This window comes from Heliangelus exortis, chromosome 1 (assembly GCF_036169615.1).
Source record: "Heliangelus exortis chromosome 1, bHelExo1.hap1, whole genome shotgun sequence".
Lineage (NCBI taxonomy): Eukaryota > Metazoa > Chordata > Aves > Apodiformes > Trochilidae > Heliangelus > Heliangelus exortis.
The window spans coordinates 34333498-34359284 of NC_092422.1; the positions used below are offsets into that span (position 1 = coordinate 34333498).

Consider the following 25787-nt stretch of genomic DNA (forward strand, 5'->3'; position numbering starts at 1 on the left):
TATATAAATAGCTACATATATTTATATATAGTATATAGTTACATCACTGTAACTTATAGAGGTTCATATTTAAGTATATTAAATAATTCCCTAGCAATTTAAAAACATTTTCTCATTCAAAGAAATTATTAGCTTTAATAAATATTCAGGTAGTTACTGGGGGAGAGGAGCTAGGAGTATTACTTTGTTTATAATTAAAGTACATTACAGCCTTTAGCAAAAGATGTTAAGATATAGAATCACTCCAGAAGAAACTGTACTTCAAGACCAGGAAGAAGAGGTCTGTGAACTAACAGATGGAATGAATTCCAGATTTGACATTGTAAACACTAAACACAACTTTTGAGCCTGGCATAATCACCAATATTATGCTCCGAATTCAGTTTTGTGAATAAGTTCAGATTCAAGTCATCAGTTTTGCACATAAAGTATGCAAGAGTGTATTAAAAAAGTATGCCATATGTTGCTAGAAAATGAATAGGTAATTCAGTCACCCAAACCCGATTTCCCACCTTGACCTCTTCAATCTTCCTGATGTGTTGAGTAATATTGACAAAAACATGAAAAATTAATCAAATCTTTTTAAAATTAGATGCCTGTTCATACAACTTAGGCTGGCTTAAGCTTGTAAACATCAGAAATTCATCTTAAGGACTTTTAATTTTTTCTAGAGAATCTTGTAAATAATGTCAACTTCCTTCCAAATTATGCGTTTAAACAATGTTAGAAAATCAACTTGAAAGCAATTAAATATTCAAGGGGGAAAGGAAAGGCAGATTGGCTAGGGGAGGGTGGGGAGCAGTGAAGAGGATGTTGCTTGTTTTCTTCTTGTTGAGGGCCTGGAAATACTAAATAGTTCAGAAAACTTATGTTTTCTGATGACCCTTCTATAGGCCAAAAGATGTGACTGACACCTTACACTCGCACTGGTACCAACACATTCTTTCTTGTCTAGGAAGCTTCTACTTAACACACTGCAGTTTACATCAAATTGTAAGATCATTTTAGACCCATTTAAAGGTTGCCTAGTCCATTAGCAGTGGTTGAAATAGGATATTAGGAATACTTAATGAGTATTTAGAAGTTTCAGTGCATGGTGTGTCAAGCAAAAGATTACACTATTACAGGGTATACTGGCTAAGCATGTGAGTTACACCATTAAGAAGCCATGTGCTCATCATAATAAAGACTAAACTCTGGTATTCTCAAACTATAACTAGAGTGTAAGTGAAGGTAAATGGAGCATACCTTAATTTAGATTATATGATTTAATATACCCTGTAATAGGCCAATTATTCAAGTCTTATTCAGAAGAGTGCCCATTTTAATTATTTATTTTGGGCAGGTCTAATACAGAAAAAAACCTAAGAAAAAGTATTAAGAAAATCATGCAAAATGTGTCAATGACCACTTATTTAATTTTATGACCTTACAGAATGTCTATTAAAGTTCTGCTCTTCTTGAAAAAATCTTTGAAAGAGAAGAAAACTAACAAAGCAAACCAGAAAGCAAGTACCTTTTAGTAACTGTAGCCAAAAGTTCATTCATCAGAAAATCATTCAACTACAAACTATAATGTAAATTTTCTGTATTCATAATATACTCATGAAGGTATACGTAGTCAAGGAATTTGCATCACATGCCTCTAGACAGCAGATTATTCAGGTACCAAACTGTTTTCTTTTCTTTGGGATGCAGGAAGTCTTGCATACAATAGTCAGTAAATAAGAGTTATAGCTTCTTGTTGAAGACTTACTAAATACTAGAAAACATGATAACTCAAAAGTTATCTATATAGAAAACAAGCTGTGAGAACTCCTCTGATTAATATTAATTTAATTATGAACATATATCTGGATGTACCATAGAAAAATGGTTTTAGGTTGACATGGTTAATTACAAAAAGAGTCAATCATCTCTCCTTTCAAGGTTTAAGAACAAAAAAAAAAAAAAAAAACTATAGAAAAATTTAGAAAGGGGAAAATAACTGCCCTTAGTGCTGCTTCTTGTAGTAGTTCATCTTTCCAATTTTTTGAAAGATGCAAGAAGCTTAGATATTTTTTTATCCAATGAAAACAGTGTAAAATATCCATTATATACTAAAAGCAGTAAAACTTGATGACTGCAAATCTGATATCCTACAATGACAGATCTAAGATATTGTAGCAAAAACACAGATTTCATTCCCAAAGAAAGCTTAGCTTAGCATTCATGCCATACATGCACAGTTTAATTCTGTGCTAATAGTCCTTCTTTCTTCTGTACCTTTCTAGCACCAAAACGCTTTATAAAATAAATTAAATACTATCTTTGTGTGATTTCTCTAACTACTGTTTATTTTTACTTGTTTTATTCAGAAATGCAAAACCACTCGGTAAAAATATTTCCAGGAAACTTCTTTGTTTTCCATGTTTGCATTCATATTGTACTTTCCCTTTGCATGAGTTTACCCATATTATAGAGCGTATTTCTCACGACTGTTAACATCACAGGTGTAAGCAACAGTTTGGATCCAAAAGCAAGTTTTCTAGGAAAGCTGAAAGTAAATTAAAGAACTAATAACAGTTAAAGTGCCATGGATACCTTAGGTACCTGTCTGTCTACAGCCTTGCAAAATGAATACATTTATTCACCTTATGCAAAAGAGTTAAAGCACCATAAACACTACAAAAAAGGTATATGCTACTTATTTACACTCAATGTCATGAGATGTGTAGTGCAGTAAAATGTAAGTAGGGCTTTAATTCCCAGTCCTGAAATCTGTATTCCTAATCTGGAACAAAAACTATTTGTTTAGTTAAAACACAAACATAAATATTAATTTTTTAAAAGAAAAACTTTCCATACAAATATACAGGATGCACCCTAAACAAGTGTAAATCTCCTTAACTTTCACCTCAGAACTAGAAAGGATAACTGGAGATTGCACCAGAACTGGCAGCACAATTTTCTAAAACATTGATGGTATGATTTTAGAGCAATATTTCACAATTTGCACATTAAAAGTTTGTTATCATTACCCCTAAAACCATGAAAATTGTGAAGTAATTTTAGTGGTTTAGGTTGGTGTTTTCTAATCACAAAAGAACTTCTTCCATTAATTCACAGGCTAAATACTTAGTAATACATAAATATACTAAAAAATTTTTCATTCAATGTACTAGCTTACATAAAAAGCTAACAAAACTATACGAGTTTTTAAAAATAAAAATATTCTGTTATAAGCTTTCCCTAGCATGAAAGACAAATATAGAAAACTGACACAAACAGCAGTCAGTGAGGAAATGGTTCTAGGTTACACACTTCTTGCTAATTTCACTGAAAATACAAACTTAGAGGTAATAACATTGACCTCACATTTATGAAGTGCAAAAAATCTTCCAGGTGAAAGTATGCTTTATGTATCTTCCAATTACAGACTACGTTTCTTCAGCATTATTACAGAAGCACAACAGATGTTACTGCCAACGTTTTTATTTCTTGGAATTTTCTCTCAGCCTTCACCAAATCTGTAATGGACATGTAGCAATCCAGATCATTTACTGTACTATGACACACTCTTGTGGTACATGGAGGAACGAGGTGATCAGCCAATCGTAAATGGAGAAAGAGATTCAAACTGAGAAAGCATCCACTGCAAGCAAGCTTTAAGACAAAGCATTTCAAAATATTTTATTAAATAGCAAATGGGAAAGAAGAATGCATTCTTTCTAAGAGGCTCATCTCTCACGCACTATTTGACAAAGACTAAATGATGCTGATGATGGAATTGAGATTTCTCATCTTTTTCGGCTACAGAACAGAAATACTACACCATACTATAAAACTGAGTGTAACTTCACTGCAAATTACCTTCGTGTGTTAAAAATGGGTATGTACTTACATATTTTAAAGAGATAGAAGAAAATCTAGCACATCTACCAAAGCTGGCACAGACAAATACTGTGAATATAGCTAAGGTTAATGATTAAGACTTTCTAATTAGCATTCATTTAAAATTGTGTCCAGAAAACTTCTCATTCCTTCAGCAATTCAGGCAAACAAAATTCCTAACATTAAAGCTTCTTGAAATCCTGCTCTTCAAAGTGTCTGCTAAAACTCTGGAAGACTGCAAATGATGTAGATGCTATTATAGAGATTCTAATTAGTCTAGAATGCAAAGAAAAATATAATTTAACATAAAACAACAATAATAATCATATTTAATATCCAATCCCACATCTTTGTATTAGCCTCACATTTTTAAATGCTAGACAAAGACAAGAAAGGAAAACTAAGTCTACGCCACATCAGTTATAGTCCTTTGCATATTGATTACATTAACATCTCTAAGTGATGTAGAATAGGATTTTATCCCTTTCTTCCCTTACATTTATATACACATAATGGTTGACTACCTAGTCTTGCTGGCTTTTGGGGAATTAACCTCATCTCATATATATCAAAATAATATCTTTCTGCTTGTAAACAGTGACAAAGTATCCCATCATCACAATTATCAGTAAATATCATTTACTTATAGAGCAGAAGAATACTACTTTGCTTAAAGCTATAGGACATCTTTACCTCTCTAAAGACTGAATACAAATATTTCCCTGAGTAAACAAAAAAATCCAACTGGTGATTAAAGAATAAGCCTTATCTTCAAAGAGTGAAGTCTCGTAAGTACAAAGATATAGAGCAGTCAGGGACAAACACCTAAAGAGGTAAAAATGAACAATTTTTTATTACTTTTAAAGAATAAAAGTACAATAATTTCCATTTCACCCTAAAGTTAGGCAGTAGTTCTAGCAAAATCAATCTCAGTATTTTCTTGTCAAATCAGAGGCAAAATAGCCCCCTGACACAAGAAACTCTTTGTCCTTAGTCTCACTTACTCTTTTCAGACTGACTTATTTTTGCCACTATTCTTTCAGGAAGGCTTTTATTTAATCCCAAATACATTTAATACTTTGACTTTTGGTCCACACTCCTAGGTTCCCACAGCAACAGTAAGCTGTAGTTCAGAACCATCTACTTCCACTGCATACAGGTATTGTGTTCTGAAAAAAAAAAAAAAAAAGCTATTTCTGTTCAAGTGGTTCAGATTCTTTATTATAAAGTACACATTTGCACAGCACAGCTTAACTCAACATTTGCATCCGCTTACTCATTACGTCTTTGTTTTTTTTGCTGAATGAGGAAAACTCACAGGTGCATTCTGAGAATCAACCATTAGCAGCAAATGAATTCTGTCTTTCCTTCTTTCAAGTTTGACCATGTCCAGTCCTCCATTTATTACTACTTTTTCTTGCTCTAAAAGAACAATTTAGTTCATACTACTAGATTACTGCTACCAATAAACTTGCTCTCTTGCCTTTTTGCAGTTAGGGTGATCTAACCCAGTCTGTTTTTTGCTATATCTATTTAGGTTTGACACTTTTCACAGTCACACCATAGCTCTTGAATTCCACAAGACAAGATTTCTCCTGCAATATGAAGCTGAGCTTTGAATCCCTGTTTCTCTTCAAGCATTCCTGTTACAGTTACTTTCCGTTTTGTCAGCTTTGATAGGAGGTTTCATTCAATAAATCTTGCTCAACATTTAATTGCTTTTTCTGTCTTCCCACTGTTTTGAATAAAGTAAGCAACACTTTGAGATCTTATCCTAAAATACCACCAACAAAACCCAACATTCGTCTGCACATATATTACATACTTAAAATATGCAGTCAAATTTTAAGTGCCACAAGGCAATACACTGCATGATCAAGGAACTGCAAAGACAAGCAGACACCCTCAGTAGGCTTCTAGCTTGTTACTGTTGCCAGCTATACATCTACATGTAAGATTTTAGAAAGGGGCATTTCTGTATCAAAGGATAAGTCAGATTGTACAGCAAGAAACATTAAATCCTTAACATTAAGCTGTTAAGGTGAGTTAACAGAGCAGATAAGGTTTCAAAGTTTCATCATGCAGGTGCTCTTCGAAGTGAAAAAAATTTTAGTACTGTGTAGTGAGTTAAAAAGTAGAGTCCCACAAACTTACCAAAATAGGAAGAGTGAGGAAGTAAAAAAAAAAAAAAAATCAGAAATACAAAGTTGTTAAAAGCCACAAAATATATTGTCCTTTGTCTTCATTCTCTTAACTTAAATGAAACTTAAAGTATCAAACTGATCCAGAAGAACAATGTATCTGAAAACACAACTACCCTTTCACTGTACTTAGCTATTGTGCCTAATAATAGTAACAACAATATATATATAAATAAAATAAAACAAATTATAAAAATCATGCAAGCACATCCTGTCCAATCAGAAAAATTTTCAGAATGCTCAAAGAATATTTTATTGAAGCTCCAATCTAGCTCCTCCAAAAAATCTTAACTTCAGATCAGTTAACTTCTCTATTCTTACATAACTTTCAGAACCTGATTGCTATTAAGGGTGATGAGGGGGGCTTTTACAGGACATTTACAGAATACACATCTTTCATGATTATACTTGTTTCATCAAATGTATTGAAAGAGGGCTGTTAAAAAGTTTGTTAGGAAATGATCAAGACAAGATATTTACAGACTAGAATTTATTTAGAATGAAGAAACTGTATGAGAAATTTATATAAAGACCACATGGAGGAGAACAGGTACCTACAGTGGAAGTCTGTTTCTCAGATGTTCACATGAAGTAATCAACTTACTGATTTTTATTTAAGACCCTACTTTAAGTAAGAGAAAAAGTTACGTATGAAAAACGGTGAGAAAATACTTACATGGAGCTAGAAGGTAAAAGGGAGCATGCAATCTTACTAGGTAAAGAAAGAAGGTGTGTATAATCACTTTTTAAAAATGAATGAATAAAATATTGTTCCAGAAGAACCAGACTGTAAATCGAATGAAAGACTGCCAAATATACAAGTATATACTGCATGGCATACCAGTATTTACCTAACTGCTGTGTCAGAGCTTCGTAATTGGAAGTCACTGCTCCATTAATAAATATTCTCATTGATTAATTTTTTTTTGTTATTTTTTTCAAAAATGTATTGTCCTCAAAAGGAATTTTCTCTGAATCAAGCCATTCACCACAGAACTAAATGGTAGATTTACTATAGCAGAAGAAGTAATGCTCATGGAAATTTAACTGGTAATAATGTTCATCAACAGTAACTTTGAAGGTTTGCCAAATAAGGTTTGTAAATATTTTGTTTCTTGCATTTAAATTATTTTTCACAGTGCACAATGAAAGAAAGTTACAATAAAAACACTGTTGTAATGAAGATTTTATGGCACTCAAATACACTGTTTCCTACTGTAAGACACACATAAAATCTTGTAACATCAGATTAGAAACGAATCAAAAGCATTTAGTGCATAAACATGTAAAAAAACTAAAAAGAAGTAAAACCCACAAAAATAGGTTGGTAGTAGGTATGGGAGTCTTAGAACTTGCATGCAATACAAACACTAGCAAATTAATTCTTGCATGATCCTTGCTGATATAGGGAAAAACAGAGTTATTAAAAGAAGTATTTTTCATCAAATAAACAAATTTATTAGACTGAGCAGGGGCCCTGTGATGAGCTCCTTTAACTTGCATTTTAAGCTCCAAATCTATTTTTCCATTCCATTGCTATTTATGGTTTGGGACTTACGACACTAAGCAGAATTCTTTCCTCCCCGGGTACATGAAAATAATATCTGTCTCCTCTAAGATTTTACTTATTCACACTGTAAAAAAAATCTCTACTAGAAATCAATACAGAAACACTCTTGTTGCTTCTAAAACATCAAGCCCTGGAAGCCTTTTCCTACCACTGTGTTGTGAAATGGCAGTGGAGTGCTTTTGTTAGCCTGAATATACTGTCGTGTTTTCATCAAACATGAGCTGACTGCAGGCTAATAGTACATTCTGAGTAGAAATCAACTAGGAAAAAAAAGAATTGCTTGTTTGAAATAAAAAGGCAAAGAGTACAGAAACTACTCCTTCAAGGCACTTCACTCCAGAGAAACAAAAGCAGTCAACCTGTTTTGAAGCTGTCAGGAAATAATAAATACTCTGTGCAGAAGGTAATAATCAGTCACCTAATAACAACACATATTGCATATGTGCACATATGCACATTCTGCCACAAAAAAAAAAAAAAAAAAAAAAAAGTTAAATCAAATTGAGGTAAAATTAATACTGTACTCAGGTACTTACAAGTGCTGGAACAAACTTCAATGATAATCTGTCTGACAAAGCATTTATTAACTCCAAATAAAAGCCAAAGTACCCTTTCTAGCAACAAAAGATCTTCTAAAACCATTTAATACAATACCTGACAGACTGCTTCTATTGTCCAGTGCTACCAGAATAGCAATCCGATGTTATTAATGATTCTGATGTTCTCAGATTTGGGTATTGATGACACAGTCAGGCAATAATTAATAATTAAACAGATAACTAATCCAAAGAAGTTGGAGAAAAACAACTCACTCCACCAAAAAAAATGCAGAAACACACAGACAAACGAAAACAAATTATAGAAAAGGGAAATCAATGTCACAATTTATTGCTACAAAAGCAAACTATAAACCAAATGCTATTGTCAGACTATTCCAACCACTGGTACATTAATGTCCTCTTTTGGTTTTCTATTTTTGTTTGCCATATATTTGTGAAATGATCTGGATATGAAAATCAGGTTTTAGAAGTTGCTTACATTCTACTTCTTTAAACACATTCAGTACTCTGAGCAACTGAAGGTTTTTCCCATCTGTGATAGGACAAGAGAAAAAAATAAATAAGTCAAATGCATTTTCCCCAAATTTGGTGTAGCTTGCCTTTGAGAGTAGTTGCAAATGATCTCCCTATCTTTGATTCAACACACAAGCTTTTCCATTTTATTAGAGAGCAGTTTGGTGGGCATCTGGCAGTCAGAAGTGGATTCATTCGTAACTATCTATCTGTGCATAAAAATATATTTAATACAGATATCTAAATAAGCACAGAGATCATTCTATCTGTTAAAAATATAAACAAATAATATATCTGCTACCTATACAGCAGTAAACATACCATCTTTTTCCTCCATGGAAAGATGACATACTGAAATTGCAAGATACCACTGAAATTTCAGTGCTGTCCCTTGTAAATGCCTGTAACTTTCTGATGCATTCTTCAGAAAGAAACTCTGTTCCCTTTATTATTTTAGATTCAAAAATATTTTAGAATAATTTTGGCAGAATAAAGGGCAGCTAGATACTGCATGGCAGCCAAACTTAAAGCATAGCAGGCTTTACTTCTACTTGTACACAGTTACATTAAAAGTTACCTCAAGTTACTCAGTGCTGTACTATTAGCAGAAGTTACTATAATGTTAGCAATCTTACAGGTTTGTAATAAAATTTGATAAGAAGAACAGTTTGGAGTAACTTCTGTATAAACTCACCTTCCAAGAAGGAAAGTTTTAGAACACTGGGCTCCACATAATCCTTCAGGTGGATGACCCCAAGTCATATTGCTTATGCTGGGTATGCTATGTCAAATACAGCACTAAACTATTTTATATTAATGATTTGACCTTCTTGCTACCATTAACACTCATTCCAATTTAAAATGTTTGAGACTTGGTTGGCACCATAGCTGTTTAGACCTTGATGATTTTTCTTACAAGAGTATACAGAGAAATTAAAAAAAAAAAAAAGTTAAAAAATCACAATAGAGAGAACTATATCAACCTTTTCAAGACATCAAGTGGTAGAACTCCCATTGAAGTGCTTTATTTCTGAATAATCAAATCTGGCAGGAGCTCTGCTGTGATGGGATCAGACACTGCCATCACCAATAAGATTAGGTGGAAAATCTGTCCCAGTTGATAAAAAAAACCAAAAATAAATATAAAAAAAAGAGAGATTTCATGCAATCTTTCTTTCTCGAGTTTACTCATTCAGTTCCCTTTGATATACAGAAAAGAAAGAAGAGTAAATTTCTAATTTTCCATGCCATCTTCCATTAACTGTAGTTATTTGCATACTGCTAAAAATAATGAAGAATTTAGGAACACTTTCTTGTATGATTCATCTGCTATTTCTAATCCTCATTTTGGATTTAACACTTTAAATATAAAAGTTACGTAAAAAAAAAAAAGATCAAGTAAAATCATTTTATTAATAGAATTTATAAACACCTTACACTAATTATAAATAATGTATTTCAGCAAGCTACCACCTTTTTTATATTTTGCAGAGAGGAAAGAAATCACCATTTTGTATTTAAATGATTCTGAAGATTTCATTTTGGTTAAAGGTTGCTTTCTTGCACACTACATAAAACCTCCTAAGTCTTGGAATCACCTTTAGCAAACCACTCTAAGCAACATGAAACTGGTTGTCTCTTGAGTTACCCTAAGCACACATCCCACATTAAGCCTAACTACTATACTATTCACCAGCTTTCATCAACTTACTGCTGCCTCTTCTCCACACCAACACTTTTCGAAGTATCTGCACAACTAAGTACATTTCTTATAGGTGTTTTGTTAGTTTTGTCCCTTTTAAAAGTGACAAGACCAAGTACTGGCATATAAAAACCTGATTTTTAGTAATAGTAATCCTTAAACATAGTAGCTTGAAGCTACTCCAAACAAGCAGGCACTCTTCTATCCATGATTATGAACCTAATAAATGCCCTGCTGGCTCTGACTCGTGTCCCTTCTAGCACAGAACTGATGTAATCTACAGAGCTGATGTAAGAAATGTAAAAAACACTATGCCAGCTTTCTCACTACTTATAATCTATTCTCCTCACTTCCTAAAAGGCAAAGTTCCTCTTCCTACAAGCTTTCCTATTTCTTTTGGACCTATTACCCCCAAATTTGTCTAATGTTCCTTGAATTGGCTTCACTTTTGAAGTTCTCACCCAGTGGTCCCACCAATTCCCTGGCTAGCATAATTTTCAAAACATTAAATACACTTCTCAGTATGAGCTGAAGGATCCTTTGCAAGAAATTTAGAATTCTAAAAGAGTATGTGAAGAATGTCCTGTTTACATTTATCTAGCTACATTTAATGAGTTTTCCTGTTATCTTCATTTGGGCAGGCCTTCCACACTTTCAATACTATCCTTTTACTTGAGATACTGTCTTTCCTATCGAGCCACACACATTTCTTATGCCATAGCTCTAGATGGGTTTTTTCTGAATTACAGTACAAAGTTTAGTCAAATCTTGACTATGACATTTTCAGAATAGCCTCTGGGTTACCAGCAGGCAGGGCTATCTTGCTTGACCACCTTTCATCCAGCTCCCTGTCCTGAAGATGAATTTTATAATAGATTTACTTGGATTCTTCTCTACTGGTACAACATTAAGACAATGATCATCTTCCCCTCCTCTCCTGTTCTGACCTCCTAGGTCATGTGCATGAATGAAGCCCATTCCCAGAACAGTTCCTTCTCACACTGATTACAGAAATACTGGATACAGTCATTTGTTGCATCCAAAGTTTTTAGCTTCTCATAACATCCTGATGAGGAAATAAATTCAACCTGTATACAGGTAGTGAAATCTCCCACTTTATTGCCAAAAAGCTTGCAGCTTCTCTAATCTCACATATCTTTTCATCACAGACATCATCTGATCTGAGACCTATTAGTACAGCATAATATTATTAGACACATTTCAATTTACACAGTAGGATTATTTTCCCCACATCAGATTTTCATGGTGCTACACTTCATGCAAGTCTGTAAGTCTAAACATTTTATCAAAAGCAGCAGCATATTAACATGATACCTCAGTAATGACTCTTCTTCAATTGGTTTTCCAATAGATCTATTATACACTAATGAGCATTTTCATTTGTTCATCTTACATTTTGGCCTTAAGATGATATAAGAGCATATACAAGGTTTGCTCCAGTTCTGCTACTCAGTATTTCACATACCAGTTAATTTTTACATCATATATTTAGTTTAATGTTCTCAAAGAATTATAGTAAGGGATTTCTTTGATACCATTGTTGCCAAAAAGGCATTTCAGATTTTCTTCATTGATCTGCAACCATGAGTATAATCCTGATAAGTCTTAAACTGATATTTCTTAATATTTCTTCATCTTTCAAGTCTCACTACCCTACATACCAATCCTTTTTTTTGCCTTTAAACAGACAAGTTATCAGAAAACCCAAGATCATTCATGCAAACCATTTACATTCATCACCTTTTTTTTTTCCTTTTCTTTCTTTCTCAGCCAAGGAGACAGCCATGGTGAATACCACCTTTTCATATTGATATCTTCAAAGCAGTGATTTCATTCCTTACTTTTGAGATGCTGATATAACAAAGCTAATGATTTAAAGTTTCCAGAATCTGATTTGTTTTATTTTTTCCCTTGGGAATCTCAAAATAAACTCTCATGTTTTCCTGCAAACATTTTAAATGTATGTACACACTTCAGTCACAATAAAATCTTCTCTCCAGTACTTGCATTGAAAATATTCCAGCCACACACTGACCTGTATTGCCAGATTTGAAACTGTGTCCTCCCACACTCCCTACGTAGTAGTAATTTTCTTTTATGATAAAGGAGTTGGCTTTCCATTATCCCCTACCAACTTCTTTCATACATATAAATCCTAAATTTCTTTAAGATTACAAATTTATTCTGAGAGAAGAATAAATTCTGAGTCAATAAATAAATTACCTTTTGTCCTTAATAAGCTACTACAAGAATACATCAGCAATTGATGCATTGACAAATCTCATTTTTCCAGCTCCAAGTCTTAATTTTTATAAAACATATTGCTTTGACAAATTGCTTCAGTTTCTGGAAAGTGGCAAAACCAGCTTTATAACAAGTACAAGAAGGAAGAGGAAATACCCTATACCACCTGCAGCCTTTACATGGTTTCATAATCAACATTACCATCATTTCTATTGTACAAGCAGAACAATGAAAACATTTCCTCCAGGAAGTTACCAAGACTGTGATTAATCAGTCAGAGAAGTGTCAAGGAAGGTCAAAGACCTTCAACTCTCCTCCTCTCTCAGGGAAAAGTGTCTGGGGTACTCTTTCAGTTTGGGGTTCCCCACTTCAAGAAAAATATAGATATAATTGAACAAGTACAGCAGAAAATCATGCAAATTATTAGAGAGCTGAGAGAGTTGTCAGTCATGAGAAGAATAAGGGCAACAGAACTCTTACTGCTGTCTCAGACTACATAGCAGTTTCTTCTTAGAGGAGCACAACAAGCAAGAGACAACAGATACAAGTTGCAACAAGAGATATTCCAAGAAGATATTATGAAAAATATTTTGCCACAATGGTGATAAACACAGGAACAAGTTGTCTGTCCCTCCAGCTCCATCTTTAGGGATGTCTCATACTCAACTGAATAAAGCCCCAGCAACATGAATTAGACTGGTCCTTTTACAAATGTGATTGGACCAGCTGACCTTTAGAGATCCTTTCCAAACTAAATAATTCCGTGATTCAGGGACATGTCTCTGACATGTCTCCAAAGATCATCTACAAAAGTGATTTTTTTTCTCCATTTATAACCTTTGCTCCATGTTACTGTTCACTATTTTTCCTACATTCTGAAGCTAGACTCTTTTTTACTTTTTATTCTTGCAGTAATATTTCTTTCATATTTCCATAACATCTTCAGTTATTTCAATTGCTTCAATATCCATTCAGAATCAATGTAATTTACAACTTCTATACAAACATCTGCTAAAGCTTCAAATCTATTCTATAGTGTTCTGTATTCCTTCTTCTAGCAGGAATTCCTCAGTGGATTACTTACATATAAATAAGACTTCCTCTTCTGGATCAGCACTGAAATACTTTTGGCATATCAACTGGCAAAATGCACCAACTGAACATTTAAATACTTCAATCTGATTTTACTTAATCAGAGTAAAATTCATTTAAAGCATCATTGAACATTTTGGCCCCTGTTCCAGAACTAGATACCTCTTCTTACACAATGACTTCAATGAAAAGAGTGCATAAGCAGACCCTTCAACAGAGTGGAAACAAGCTCATACTTTGCATGCTATCATTTGGCTACAGAATCTTCAACTTCTCATCTTTTAGGTTTTAGAGATAAAGCTTCAGAAATAGTCAAGGACTGTTCCCAGAATGAGTACGGTGAATAGATTGCTGATTCTACTTTTTAAAAGCCCAGTATTAGCATGGTGTTAAATCTCTTCAGGACTGAGCACTGAAGAAAACTGGATATCAGCAATTTCTTTGGCAAGTTTTGTTATAATCAGCAACTTACGTATAAACTACAAAGAAGCATCCCCTCTCTCTATGGTCATGAGAGCAAAAGAAGTTACTTTGATGTCCTTTGTACTAGAATTCATGCTGTCTACTTATGTCTGCATACATACATGCTGTCTACCAAGATGCCTGTCTACTTATGTTTAATTTAAGCATTCATGCAATTTCTGTAAACCACTCACTTAAAGATGACATTTAGTTTCATGTTGCTCTTTGGACACCTATTTGTTTTTCAAAACAAAATCTTTAGCATCTCCACTTCCTTTCAAAAATTAAGATGACAGCACACTTATATTACCCATGTGAGATGCAAGACTTCAAAACTAAAAAACAAACAAACAAAACAAAACAAAACAAAACACTAATTAAGCTCAACCTGTCAAAAAAAAAAAAATTTCCTGCGGGCTAGAGCCCTTTAATCACCCACCCACCTTGTCCCTCCCGAATTGGTATAGCAGGATACTTTACTGAATTTTCAACTGAAAATCAAATAACTCTCTTCTGTTATGTTTTGTCAAAACGATATATTCCATTTATTCACTTAAAATATGAAGGGATGTTAATCATGTTAACTCTAATGTCCTGTCTGTGGAGATTCACAGTCCTCTTCTGAGCCCTTAAAATGTTTGTCCTGAATATGATCACCTCCCAGATTTTACTGTTTAATTACACAGAGGGAACAGTATTTCTGGTCAGTGAAGTCCTCTTGCCTTTTCACCTTTCTACAACATTATTAATATTATTAGTATCAACAGTAATCCACTGTAATACTCAATTCAGTAGAAATACTTCTAGGGCATAAAAAGTGTGCATTGAAAAAAGCAGAATAAAGCTCTTTGTTATGGTGACAAAGAAAATATTTGATAATTCACACAAAGATATAAAAAAACTAAAAAAAAAATTTAAAAAGACAAATTTGAGTATACCACGTACTACATCAAATAAAAATATCAAAATATAGTCTTTTCAATTTGAGAAGGAATTAATCATTAATCACCTCTTTGGGTGCCCCAAATTACCAAGTCCCTGATACCAATCAAAGAAGGAGGAAAAGAAGCAATAACAGTGAAGTGGAAATATAGGTATTTTGTATATGGTGCTGAATAACCCAAACTTCTAGTGAGACAACTTACTTCCAAAAAGGGAGAAAAGGTTTAAAACCAGGAATACTTTCAGATATTTTACTCATATACACTTTAAAAGCTGAAGAAGCTAAACAAAATATCAAAGGAGACCTACATTGCTACAGGTTTATCAGAAAGTAAAAAAATTCTTTAAAACACTCTCCTCCTTCATGCAACCTAAATACATCATTATCATATGCATTTTGAGAGTACACACATCACCTTCTGGACTCTAGATTAGGTCACAGTATTTTAAGGTATTCTGACAAAAATTTATAAATATTTTTTCAACAATATAGATGGATCCATATGCTGGAAGCATTTCTTGTTTTGTTTGGTTGGGTTTTTTATAAGGTTGTCCTTATAGGTGTCACAATTTTTGTCACCCTTTAAGTAAAATAGTTCAATATTACCACCTTAAGCAGTCTAGGATTTTCAAACGTTTTTCTTCACACATTCCACTTAAAAATAGAACACTAATGCTATACTGTGAATTTTTTCATGTAAGAATTTTCAAGGTATCTTTAAAAGATGAAAATTAAAGCAATCAATTACTTACCCCTTTTTTGACAACAAAATGTATGTTCCAATTTGCAAAGCATGTCAGCATTCTCATACTTGTTCTCTTCTGCCTTAACCCAAAAACAGGATTCAGTCATTTCCTGAGGCCTGATCTAGAAGCAAGAGACATAAAAAAATTTAATAAATATTTTGATGCTCTGCAGAGACTGTGCTCTGTAGAGTCTAAAGCAAATGAAATACTTAAGAGCTCTGTAAAATATGTAAACCTTTGCTGTATAACTCATCTTTAGAACTGCTAGTATATTTCTGCTTGAAAACAATATTCTGTACAAATTCTACACAGGAAAAAATCCAGGCGTGTTTTGAAAGTCTCCAGAGGAGGAGACTCCACAACCCCTCTGGGCAGCCCATTCCAGTGCTCCATCACCATCATGTTGAGCTGAAACTTCCTGTGTTCTGGTTTAAACCCATTATTTCTTGTCCTATTACTGGGCATAAGTGAAAAGAGATTGGCCTCATCCTCTGGACACTGACCCCTCAGATATTTATAGAGATCAATAAGATCCTCTCTCAGCCTCCTTTTCAAAGGCTGAACAGCCACAGTTCTCTCAGTCTTGCTTCACAGAACAGATGGTCAAGTCTCTCAAATCATCCTCATAGCTATCCATTAGACTCTGTACAGTAGATCCCTGTCTCTCTTCGGCTGGGGAGGCCAAAACTGGATACAGAATTCCAGGCATGGTCTCACTGGAGTAGGAGAGCAGGAGAACCTCCCTAGATCAGCTGGACACAGTTTTGCTCATGCACCCCAGGATACCATTGGCCCTCTTGGCCACAAGGGCACATCATTGTCCCATGGAGAATTTATTGTCCACTAGGACTCCAAGGTCTTTTTCCATGGAGCTGCTTTTCATCAGGACAACCCTTAATCTGTACCGGTGTTTGGTGTTATTCCTACCAAGATAGAGGACTCTACACTCATCCTTACTGAACTTCAAGAACTGTATACAAGAACTGACCTTCTCAGGCAGCTCAGAAAGTCAACAGATATTTACCCAGATGAACCATGAGTCAGTGAAACAAAGCTTTTAGAAAACAATTAAACAAAAGGCATAAAGTGTTCATATCTTACAAAATTTTAGCTATTGTATCAATTACCCCATATAGTCTTATTCTTCAGTCTATTTACCCTCAGCCCTATTTAAGATCTTACATCAAGTATTTGCCACTAATGAGTACTACCTTGGACCAGTTGAATCTTTTCATTGTGACCTCAGGTCTGAATTCTTTTTTCGGCTTCATTCCAAATGGTAAAGTGCATGAAGGTGGAGACCACTGTGCTCCAGGCAAGCCTGGTAGAGGCGGTGGTGGAGGAGCACCACCAAAAGCCAGACGTATTCCCAAGCCATTCAAAAGTGGTGGAGGAGGAGGGGGAGGCGGGGGTGGTGGAATTGCTCCGTTAGAAGGCAGTGGTGGAGGAGGAGGTGGTGGCAGTGGATGTGGTCCTGCAGCTTCTGGTTGAACAGATGCATCTCCACACGTTGGCGGTAGAACACCGGGGGGCAGGGAGCCATACTGATAAGAAAAATATTCTTATTCAGCCTCGCATTTTTTATGAGCAAAATGCCAGAACAATTGTGGTTTGTAGATTAAGTCTACAAACCAATTGAAAGACAGTGGCAACTTTGTTGTATAAGACTGTCAAATATGAATTATAATGGGGCCAACATGGTTTTGATTTCAAAAGTGAAGTATCAGCAACTGAAGCAGAAGTTCAGGCCAGAGAGTGCTAAAAATGAAAAACTGAAATGCTATATCCCATTTGCCATATTTCACTGTTCATGATCTAAGAAGGGTCTAAGATAGGTAGTTTGATGAAATTTTATGTAGACTGCCATAGTTTAGCTCAAATAGAATAACAACCTAGTGTTCTTACTTATCCTACAGATTACAGAAAACGTTACAGAGACACAGAGGTAGAATCTGGAAATATTAGTAATTATGTTGAAAAACAGATTATTTTCCAATATAGGAGCATTCTCTTTCTACAGCATTTAAAGCCCAAAGAAATGACAAAAAAAAAGTGCTTCAAATAAATACATTTGCCTGGCACACAGGCTTCTTATTCTATGTAATGACATCTATACTGTATCAAGATAGATGTAATAGCACTTCATTAAGGCTAAAAATACTATTTCTACAGGTGATAGCATTAATCAACTTCTGACCTTACAATTATGAGCTGAAACACTGCATTTTATTATTTCTTTAAATTGGGGGAAACACAATAAGCAAAAAATTGAATACTTTTTAAAAGAAATAGCTGAATATCAATAAATAAAAATAATTAGATGCACAAAGGTATTATTGTTTTGAATTTCTGAACATATAAATTGTTTACAGAGATAAGGAGACATTGACTAGTTAGGCTCAAATAATGAAAAAAATATATATACAAATGCCAAATACAACAAAAGAGTAAAGGAACAAGATCAGAAGGGGATTAGTCATATGAGGTGGAAGTAGCCATGCTAAGTAGCAACTGATATTTTGAAACCTAAGACAGATTTTGAAACCTCTTAATACAGATTTAAGAGTACTAAGTTGCTGTAATTGATTACTTGATATTTACAAATATTTCAAGTATCCCATTAACAGTGGGATTATTGTTAATCTGATAATTAGAGAGCATAATCACGTTATATTCACTGACTACACATAAAAAACGTATTTAATACAGTGAATGAGAGGAAAAGTAAAATAGGAGAGAAAACGTGTTTCCATCATGAAAAGTATTTAAGCATGTTTCCAAGATACACATATAAAAATACTTTCTTAATGAATGATACACAACCCTCATTAAATTATTTTTTAGAAAAGAAATTTTATTTTATTTTTTTAGAGCCCATTTGCTTATGATATTAACAGTTAATTCTGACCCGAAACTTGAATTAGAATTATATTTTTAAAAAGATCAAAGCAAAACTCCACTGATTTGCCTAAGAAAATTAAACAAGCTCAAAATTATAGAAAACTTCTATGATCAAAACATATTTTCTGACCTTCCTATATGCATGTCTTCCCAAGGCTGTTTTTCCTTAGCCATTTTTAGACTGTGTTTCTTATTCCAGGAAATAAGACACAGGAAAAATCATGTGGTTACACAGACTCCATATACAGTTTTCAGAGCTGAAGAAGTTAAAAGTTAACTCAAGAATTACTCTCAAAAACCTGTACTACTCCTCTTCTCCATTACATGTTAAAATACTTATTTATGCTTGAAAATTGAAAAATTACTGAGAAATGTTCTTATCCAGCCACAGGTTATTTCTTTCACTGATAGATATCCATGGTAAAGCTTCAGCAAAGCAAACTGCCTAATGAATAATTTCCTGTGGAGGGATAAAGATCACAGTGATGAATGCTAATCTGAAAGTATAAGACTTATTACCCTATGTGGTTAATTACTTTAGAAATATATGACACTGAAAGCAAAACCCAAATGAAACATAAGAAAACTAGTTTAATTAACAGAGCTCAGGCACAGAAAAGATCATCTGGGAACAGCTAATTAATGTCACACTACACTTCTTTGTATAAAACAGAAATAAAGGAAACCAACAGTCAATAATAATCGATAACAAGGATACTTTGAAAAAAACCTCAGTTGTAATCAGAATTTCAAATGATTCAAAACTGAGTCCCTTTCAAAAACAGTATTTCACACATTCATTTAAACTGTGTTATACCTGTGATTTAAAAGCTTTGAGTTCTGCTTCAAGTTCTTTGATTCTTTCTTCTTTTTTTTGCAGTAGGGCCTGGGTCTCTTGATGAACTACAAAATCTTGTTCAAACTTAGAAAAAAGTAGAAGGAAAAAAAAAAGGTGACACTAGTCAGTTCTGCATACTTTTTTTAGATTCCAACTTTTCCTTTTGTATTTGCTAAAACCCATGTGCAAACAATACTAAGGATACATACAACATATCTGTTATTCTACCTTCCATGTATCCACTGAGTTGAAGAACCATCTCTATTACCATGTCTTTAAAGTACTTAAATATTTTAAGTTGGAAGTAGAGTAGTTTAAAAAAACTGATGTAAAGTAATACAGTCTGTAAATGCAAAGGAGTCAATTTTTACTCTCCCTCTATCATGTTGAAGAAACTGGTAACTGTTCAAATATATTTTGGGTTTATTTTAGGGAGGTATGTACATGGAACCTTAAACTAACAAGTAGAAAAATTCTCAACTGAGGTTAACAAGTTCATACCACCTTTCTCTGCTTCCTAATCAGTAAGAAATGTCTCAATTCCCACCTAACATAGAACTAACAGTACTATGAAGTTAAGAATTATGCCACGTTCAGTTACACCATTCATGAAGCCATTAAGTAATCCCCTGTGTCCATTTTATGATCACCTTCAAAATCACTTACTTTTCTGGAAAGCTCAGAAGCCCTCTCTTCACATTCTTCTAATCTTGCTTTATCTACACAAATATCTTGAAAAAACAAACAAACACACTTGTACACATACAGGAAACAAAAGATTCTTAATAACATGTACAACTTTAACTGGGGTTTTGGAACATACAAAGAAGAATGATACTGTAATCTTTTCTGAAAATAGTACTTACCTACTAGGTGGCTGAAATCAACATCTAATCTTTTACGATACGTGAAATCTGGATCTGTTCCACTTCTATGTAACACTATCTGGGACACACATTCTTCAATCAATTTGAAATACTGTGGACTAGAGACAGAGACAAGGTTTCTTACGGCAACTTATTTATTAACATATACCTAAAATCTTGTCTACAAACACAGTAAGGTAAAAAGATTTGAGCTAACTTATTTCTACAGAACAGTAGGTGCCAACCCCAGAAATTTCAAAAGGCAAATACATCTGGCAGTTTATTACACAAGAACAGATTATACAAAGTCTGAAAAAACAGGGGACCTAAAGATAAATGTTTCTTATATTATAAACCTGCATCTCTCTCCTTTGGAAAATAAAGGAAGGACTCCTTCCTGCCTCCTACCAGTAAAGAGAAGGCTTTTCCTCCAGCTTGATCCCTTCTGGTTTTTTAACTTTTGTAACTATTGATGCATTGCAGCCCCACTTCAGTAAGAGGAATGAAAAGCACCTTGTTCTAAAATGTCAGGCAGAGGAAGGGGTATGGGACAAGGTGGGATGAGGTATGACAGGTGTGTCACTTGCAAGCTGTGAATTCAAACCCTTTCAGGTGGAAGAGATCTGTCACAGATGTACCTGTGTACACCTGTGCTAGACCTTGCCTGAAATGAAAGGTTATGCAGAACACCATGCAGAAAACAGATGGCTTTCCTGTCCTGTTCAGTTTATATCTGGTACCTCCAGTCTTTCCACAAAAACAACACAAGCAGATTGCAGAAAGGAAAGTATTTGTCAGCTTCAAACGTATGAGACTCCCCTGTAATTTATCTGACAAATATTCCAAAAGACACTAACATGTCCACACTGACCTATATTGTATATAATACTCAAATACCAATCAAAAGTTACTCTAAATTCAGTGTATGTTCAGATTTCTGTATAGAGTGGACTTTCATCGACACCCAGTTTTGTTCTTTGACTTAAATATATCACAAAATTACAAGGTCACTACCGTGATATATAACCGATTACAAGACACGCCCTGATCACTTATATTTGCAGTCAGTAAGGTTCAGGTCTCAATAAAAATTTCCTGTATTTTAATGTAAAATTGTATCCTGAGCAGAAGAGACAGACATAAGTACATGGCATTCTTACTCGAAGTTGATTCTTCTGAGCATGAGCTCATAAAGGAAATTCACAAATTGCAGTCTTCAACAAAAAAGACTAAACTGCATTTATCATTAAGTTTATGGAAGAAAAAACATCTATTAATGTCTAAATAACAACAAAATATATAATTAACATTTAATACAGCATTAAACATACCGTATAAAATAATCATTTCTTATCAGCAAAAGATGTTGGAGAATAGAAAGAAAATATCCTTCAGCACTAGTATCCTTAACTGTATTCCACACCATGTTGTAAACATCATTTACTTCAGTAACAGTGTTAAGGAGAGTAACAAGGAAAAACAATATTTCAGTCAAATGTTGACTGGTAACTTTTTAAAACAGAAATTATAGCAGAAAAATGTCCACTATACACACTATTTTGTCCATATTTTTTCCTGCTGATATCAAAAGGATATTCTAGTTCAGATCTAATATCTTCTAAACGATGAGAGAATTCAAGCATGTCTTCTTCCTTATGCTCATTGAAAACTTTCAACTGAATATCTAGTGCTTCATTCTTTATACATTTCAATTGCTGCAAAAAAGAAACAGTAAAAATGTTTGAAAATTTAGCAATCCTATATGTAAATAAAACTTATCTTTTCAATAACTTCCATAAGTCTATATTAGTTTCAAGTTTAAAATTACAGTAAAAAACACATTAAGTTAGATATTGAAAAGACAAATATGTTTTCACAACTATCTGCACAGCAGTCTGTCACAATCGAAACCAAAGTCCTGAAATGCTGAGGGATCAGCACACAGTCCAGAGAGCACACTTCACCTTTTCATTCTTACTTTAAGAGTGATTTTCATATACTGCTTATTCCCAGACTTAATTAAAGGCCTTTGAGAATAATTTATTAGAATTTTTTCTCCCATTCCCCCTCTCAAGCTCAAATAGTCCAATAATTGAAATTGAAATGCAAAGAGAGACAACAAGATGCTTACTGGCAATATCTCTCTCAATCCAGTGCGCATAAATTCATTTCTGATGTGAAGCCTAAAATCCAGGTCATCAGGAGATGTAACGAGAGCATTGATGAGCTGCATGCAAGCTACCTACCAGAGGAAATAAACCATATTATTTCTTAGATTTCAATATGCATTATAGTCAGAAAGACATAACAAAATACTAATTAGATATTACATCATGTCTAATTATTTATCTACTGTAATCTTACATTTAAGACACTAAAATTTCCTATCAGCCACATGAGGCATAAATAAAAAACACTAGTTAACAAATTGCCATAAAAATGAAATAGTATCTCACTTCATTGAATTTTGTCATACAACTAGCAAGCTCCTATAGTAAATGAACTTTAGCAGACAGTAAACACCTTGACAAGTGTAATTCTCAACATGTAAAAATCAATACACATTTATACATACATATATAAAAATTTGTGACATAGTATCAATGGTAAAGGCTAAAGTTTGTATGAACAGTAGAAAAAGGATTAAAAGACAAAATGCTGATTAAACTAAACTGAGCCTGAAGAACTGAATTGACTATTTTTTTAAAATCTTCTCTCTTTTAAACATACTGAGTGTCATAGAATACTTCATGGGAACCCAAACTTCAGCGCAAAAGCAAGCATCAGGTCAACTATGATGCCTGTATCAATCAGTCTGTGGTTAACTAGTGAGCAACTTGAGGAGTTTAATTAGTGAATCACAACAGCCATTATTTCCTTTTTTTACCCTCTTTATGGTTTGCACATCTTGCTTCAATGAACAGAAAACGTTACTCATGCACTGCCAGCATTTTAAGGGTTTTTTAAAAGAGCAAGTCAATTAGGATGAGTCTAGGATATACTACATAAACAAATAAAGCAGTCTGGTTCAAATAATTTCTCAGCTGTAAACCCTTTATCACATAGAAAATGATGTTGTATTTTGCCATGGTGAGGCAAAAGGTGATAACGGAAACATTCTGTAACATTTATCTTCCAAGAACATATCAATCCAAATATTGAATTTAGATATGGTGACCTGAAGAAATGGACGGCCAAGCTACTTTGATACAGACTGTAAGAAAGACAAGCATTCATTAGGTATCCCAGATGAACATGCTAAGATTGAATGATAACACAGACTACAACCTTGATCCTACATTTATCCTACTGCAAGTGTGAAAGTAGTTTTACATATAATTTGAGCTGAACTATTATGGATGTGCATGGCAGTCAGAATAGTTTAGGTTGACTTGACAAAAACATTAGCATATGTAGATGAACTTCAGCTAACACTACAGGGGAAAGAAATGGCTTAGTTGGAAGAACAGAGAAGTAACAAGTATAAACAACCCGTTAATAAATGTGAGACCTGTCGACATGTTAGGAAAATAAATTCAAGTGAGTTCCAGCAAGTTGTTAGGGACCAAGTAGTAGAATGAACCATTTAAGCATCAGGCATTCTCCACCCAATCCTGTAAACGATGGTATTTGGACTCACTTGGAGAGAGACCATGAAGGGCCCCACAACTCTGTGTCAGGAGTTGGGATCATCTCTCCAACTTCAGGAGATCTCAAGGGAGGATGCCTTGGCATGGGGTGGTTGCAGCCACTGCACTAACCCATCTGGCACCTCCCTGGAGAAAAGCTGCCATGACAGAATCTATTGCTCTACTATTACTCCCTCATACAATGTAAGTTACAACAATAACTTTAAAACAGAACTAGGAGATGGGGACAAGAATGGCTCCTTCCTCTTAGTTAAACAAAGAGCTGAAATTAAGTTCTATTCCCTTAGTATGTTTATGAAACTCAGTACATGCACACACTCAGATTTGCATATTAACAAAAAATAAAACTATTGACATCAATAGGATAAATCACACTAAATTCAACTATTTAAATCAACTGCATAAAAAGCTTACGATAGACTTTTGTACAAGTTTGTGGCACAAAGTTTACTATTACATAAACTTCTTAATGGGCAGATAGAAATACAACCTAAATAAAACATAGCACAGAAAAGTATAGGCATGGGATGCAAGCAGAAATGTTTTAGCATTACCAAGAGTAATTTGATTAAACCATTAAGATTTCATTTAGACTAACAACAAATTCTTGGTTTTGAGTACCAAGTGTATTCTTTAGGCCCACAAACTGCACAAGTTGCAGTGCCACAATGTGGTGGAGAATTTGATCAGCATCATCTGCAATTTGGATGCAAGAAATGGTAGAAAATGCAGGCAACCAAAGCAGTTATACTTTAGTGCATCAGTACCTTAGAGAATTTATTATCTAAGTATGGACTGCATTCTTTGTTCTCAGAACTCTTTGTATTTGGTATGAGTCCACTTTTCCAACCCATGTACTTCATTAGTATTTGTATTTTTCTTCAGCAGCCATGATGAAAATTTTTACTTTCTCTAATTTGGAATTTATTTAGTTGAAACCTGCTATGCCAGCACTGATTTATCTCTCTGAAGTACTGAGTCTTTAGTTCGACTGCATTTTATTGATTCAACTATCTCTGCCATTCAAAACCAGTAATTTAGCACACTAACAGATGCCACCAACACCTGTATGCCTGCTAACGCCAGTGTGGTGTTTCAATGATTGTGGACTTCACTGGACAACACTACCATGCAGGAAATAACAAAGTACAGTATATTGCAAGGCCACATTTACATTTCAAAAATGTCAGACTTCGTGCTCTTTGTTTACAGCAGAATTGGTGCTTATCACACTTGATTTAAACTATCAATGGAGAGGTAATCAGAGACTGAACAAAGTACACTACTGTGAAAATCCTGATCAAGAATAAACGAGTTTACCCTTTGAGACAAAAATGCAATTTAGATGAAAGTAAGTCTACAGATATAATTGCTGCCAAAAAATTGGAATTTCCTTGTAATTTGTCAAATCAACAAGGTACATGTGCACATGTGCTATTGAAAGAGAACAGAGACAAGATATGACAATAAAGAGCACAAAAAGCATCAGTAAAAAATACTTTTAGGGCTTTAGTCAAATTTCATTGAGTGCAAATTCAATTGCAGTTCATAATCAGAACATATTTTATTCTTCCTGGATGAAACAGAAGAAAGGTATACTGAATT

The 25787-nt window shown here is 34.0% G+C and overlaps 1 protein-coding gene across 1 annotated transcript in view; it reads right to left on the bottom strand.

The window, feature by feature from the left end:
- DIAPH3 (diaphanous related formin 3) overlaps window positions 1-25787 on the bottom strand; it is a 210374-nt gene that overhangs the window by 137871 nt on the left and 46716 nt on the right. Inside the window, exons 10-17 of the mRNA XM_071740516.1 lie at window positions 22664-22774; window positions 22129-22247; window positions 21864-21980; window positions 20533-20651; window positions 20333-20397; window positions 19646-19750; window positions 17139-17471; window positions 15934-16048 (exon numbers count right to left, since the gene is read on the bottom strand). Of these exons, the coding sequence (XP_071596617.1) occupies window positions 15934-16048; window positions 17139-17471; window positions 19646-19750; window positions 20333-20397; window positions 20533-20651; window positions 21864-21980; window positions 22129-22247; window positions 22664-22774 (1084 nt within the window). The remainder of the gene's footprint in view (window positions 1-15933; window positions 16049-17138; window positions 17472-19645; window positions 19751-20332; window positions 20398-20532; window positions 20652-21863; window positions 21981-22128; window positions 22248-22663; window positions 22775-25787) is intronic.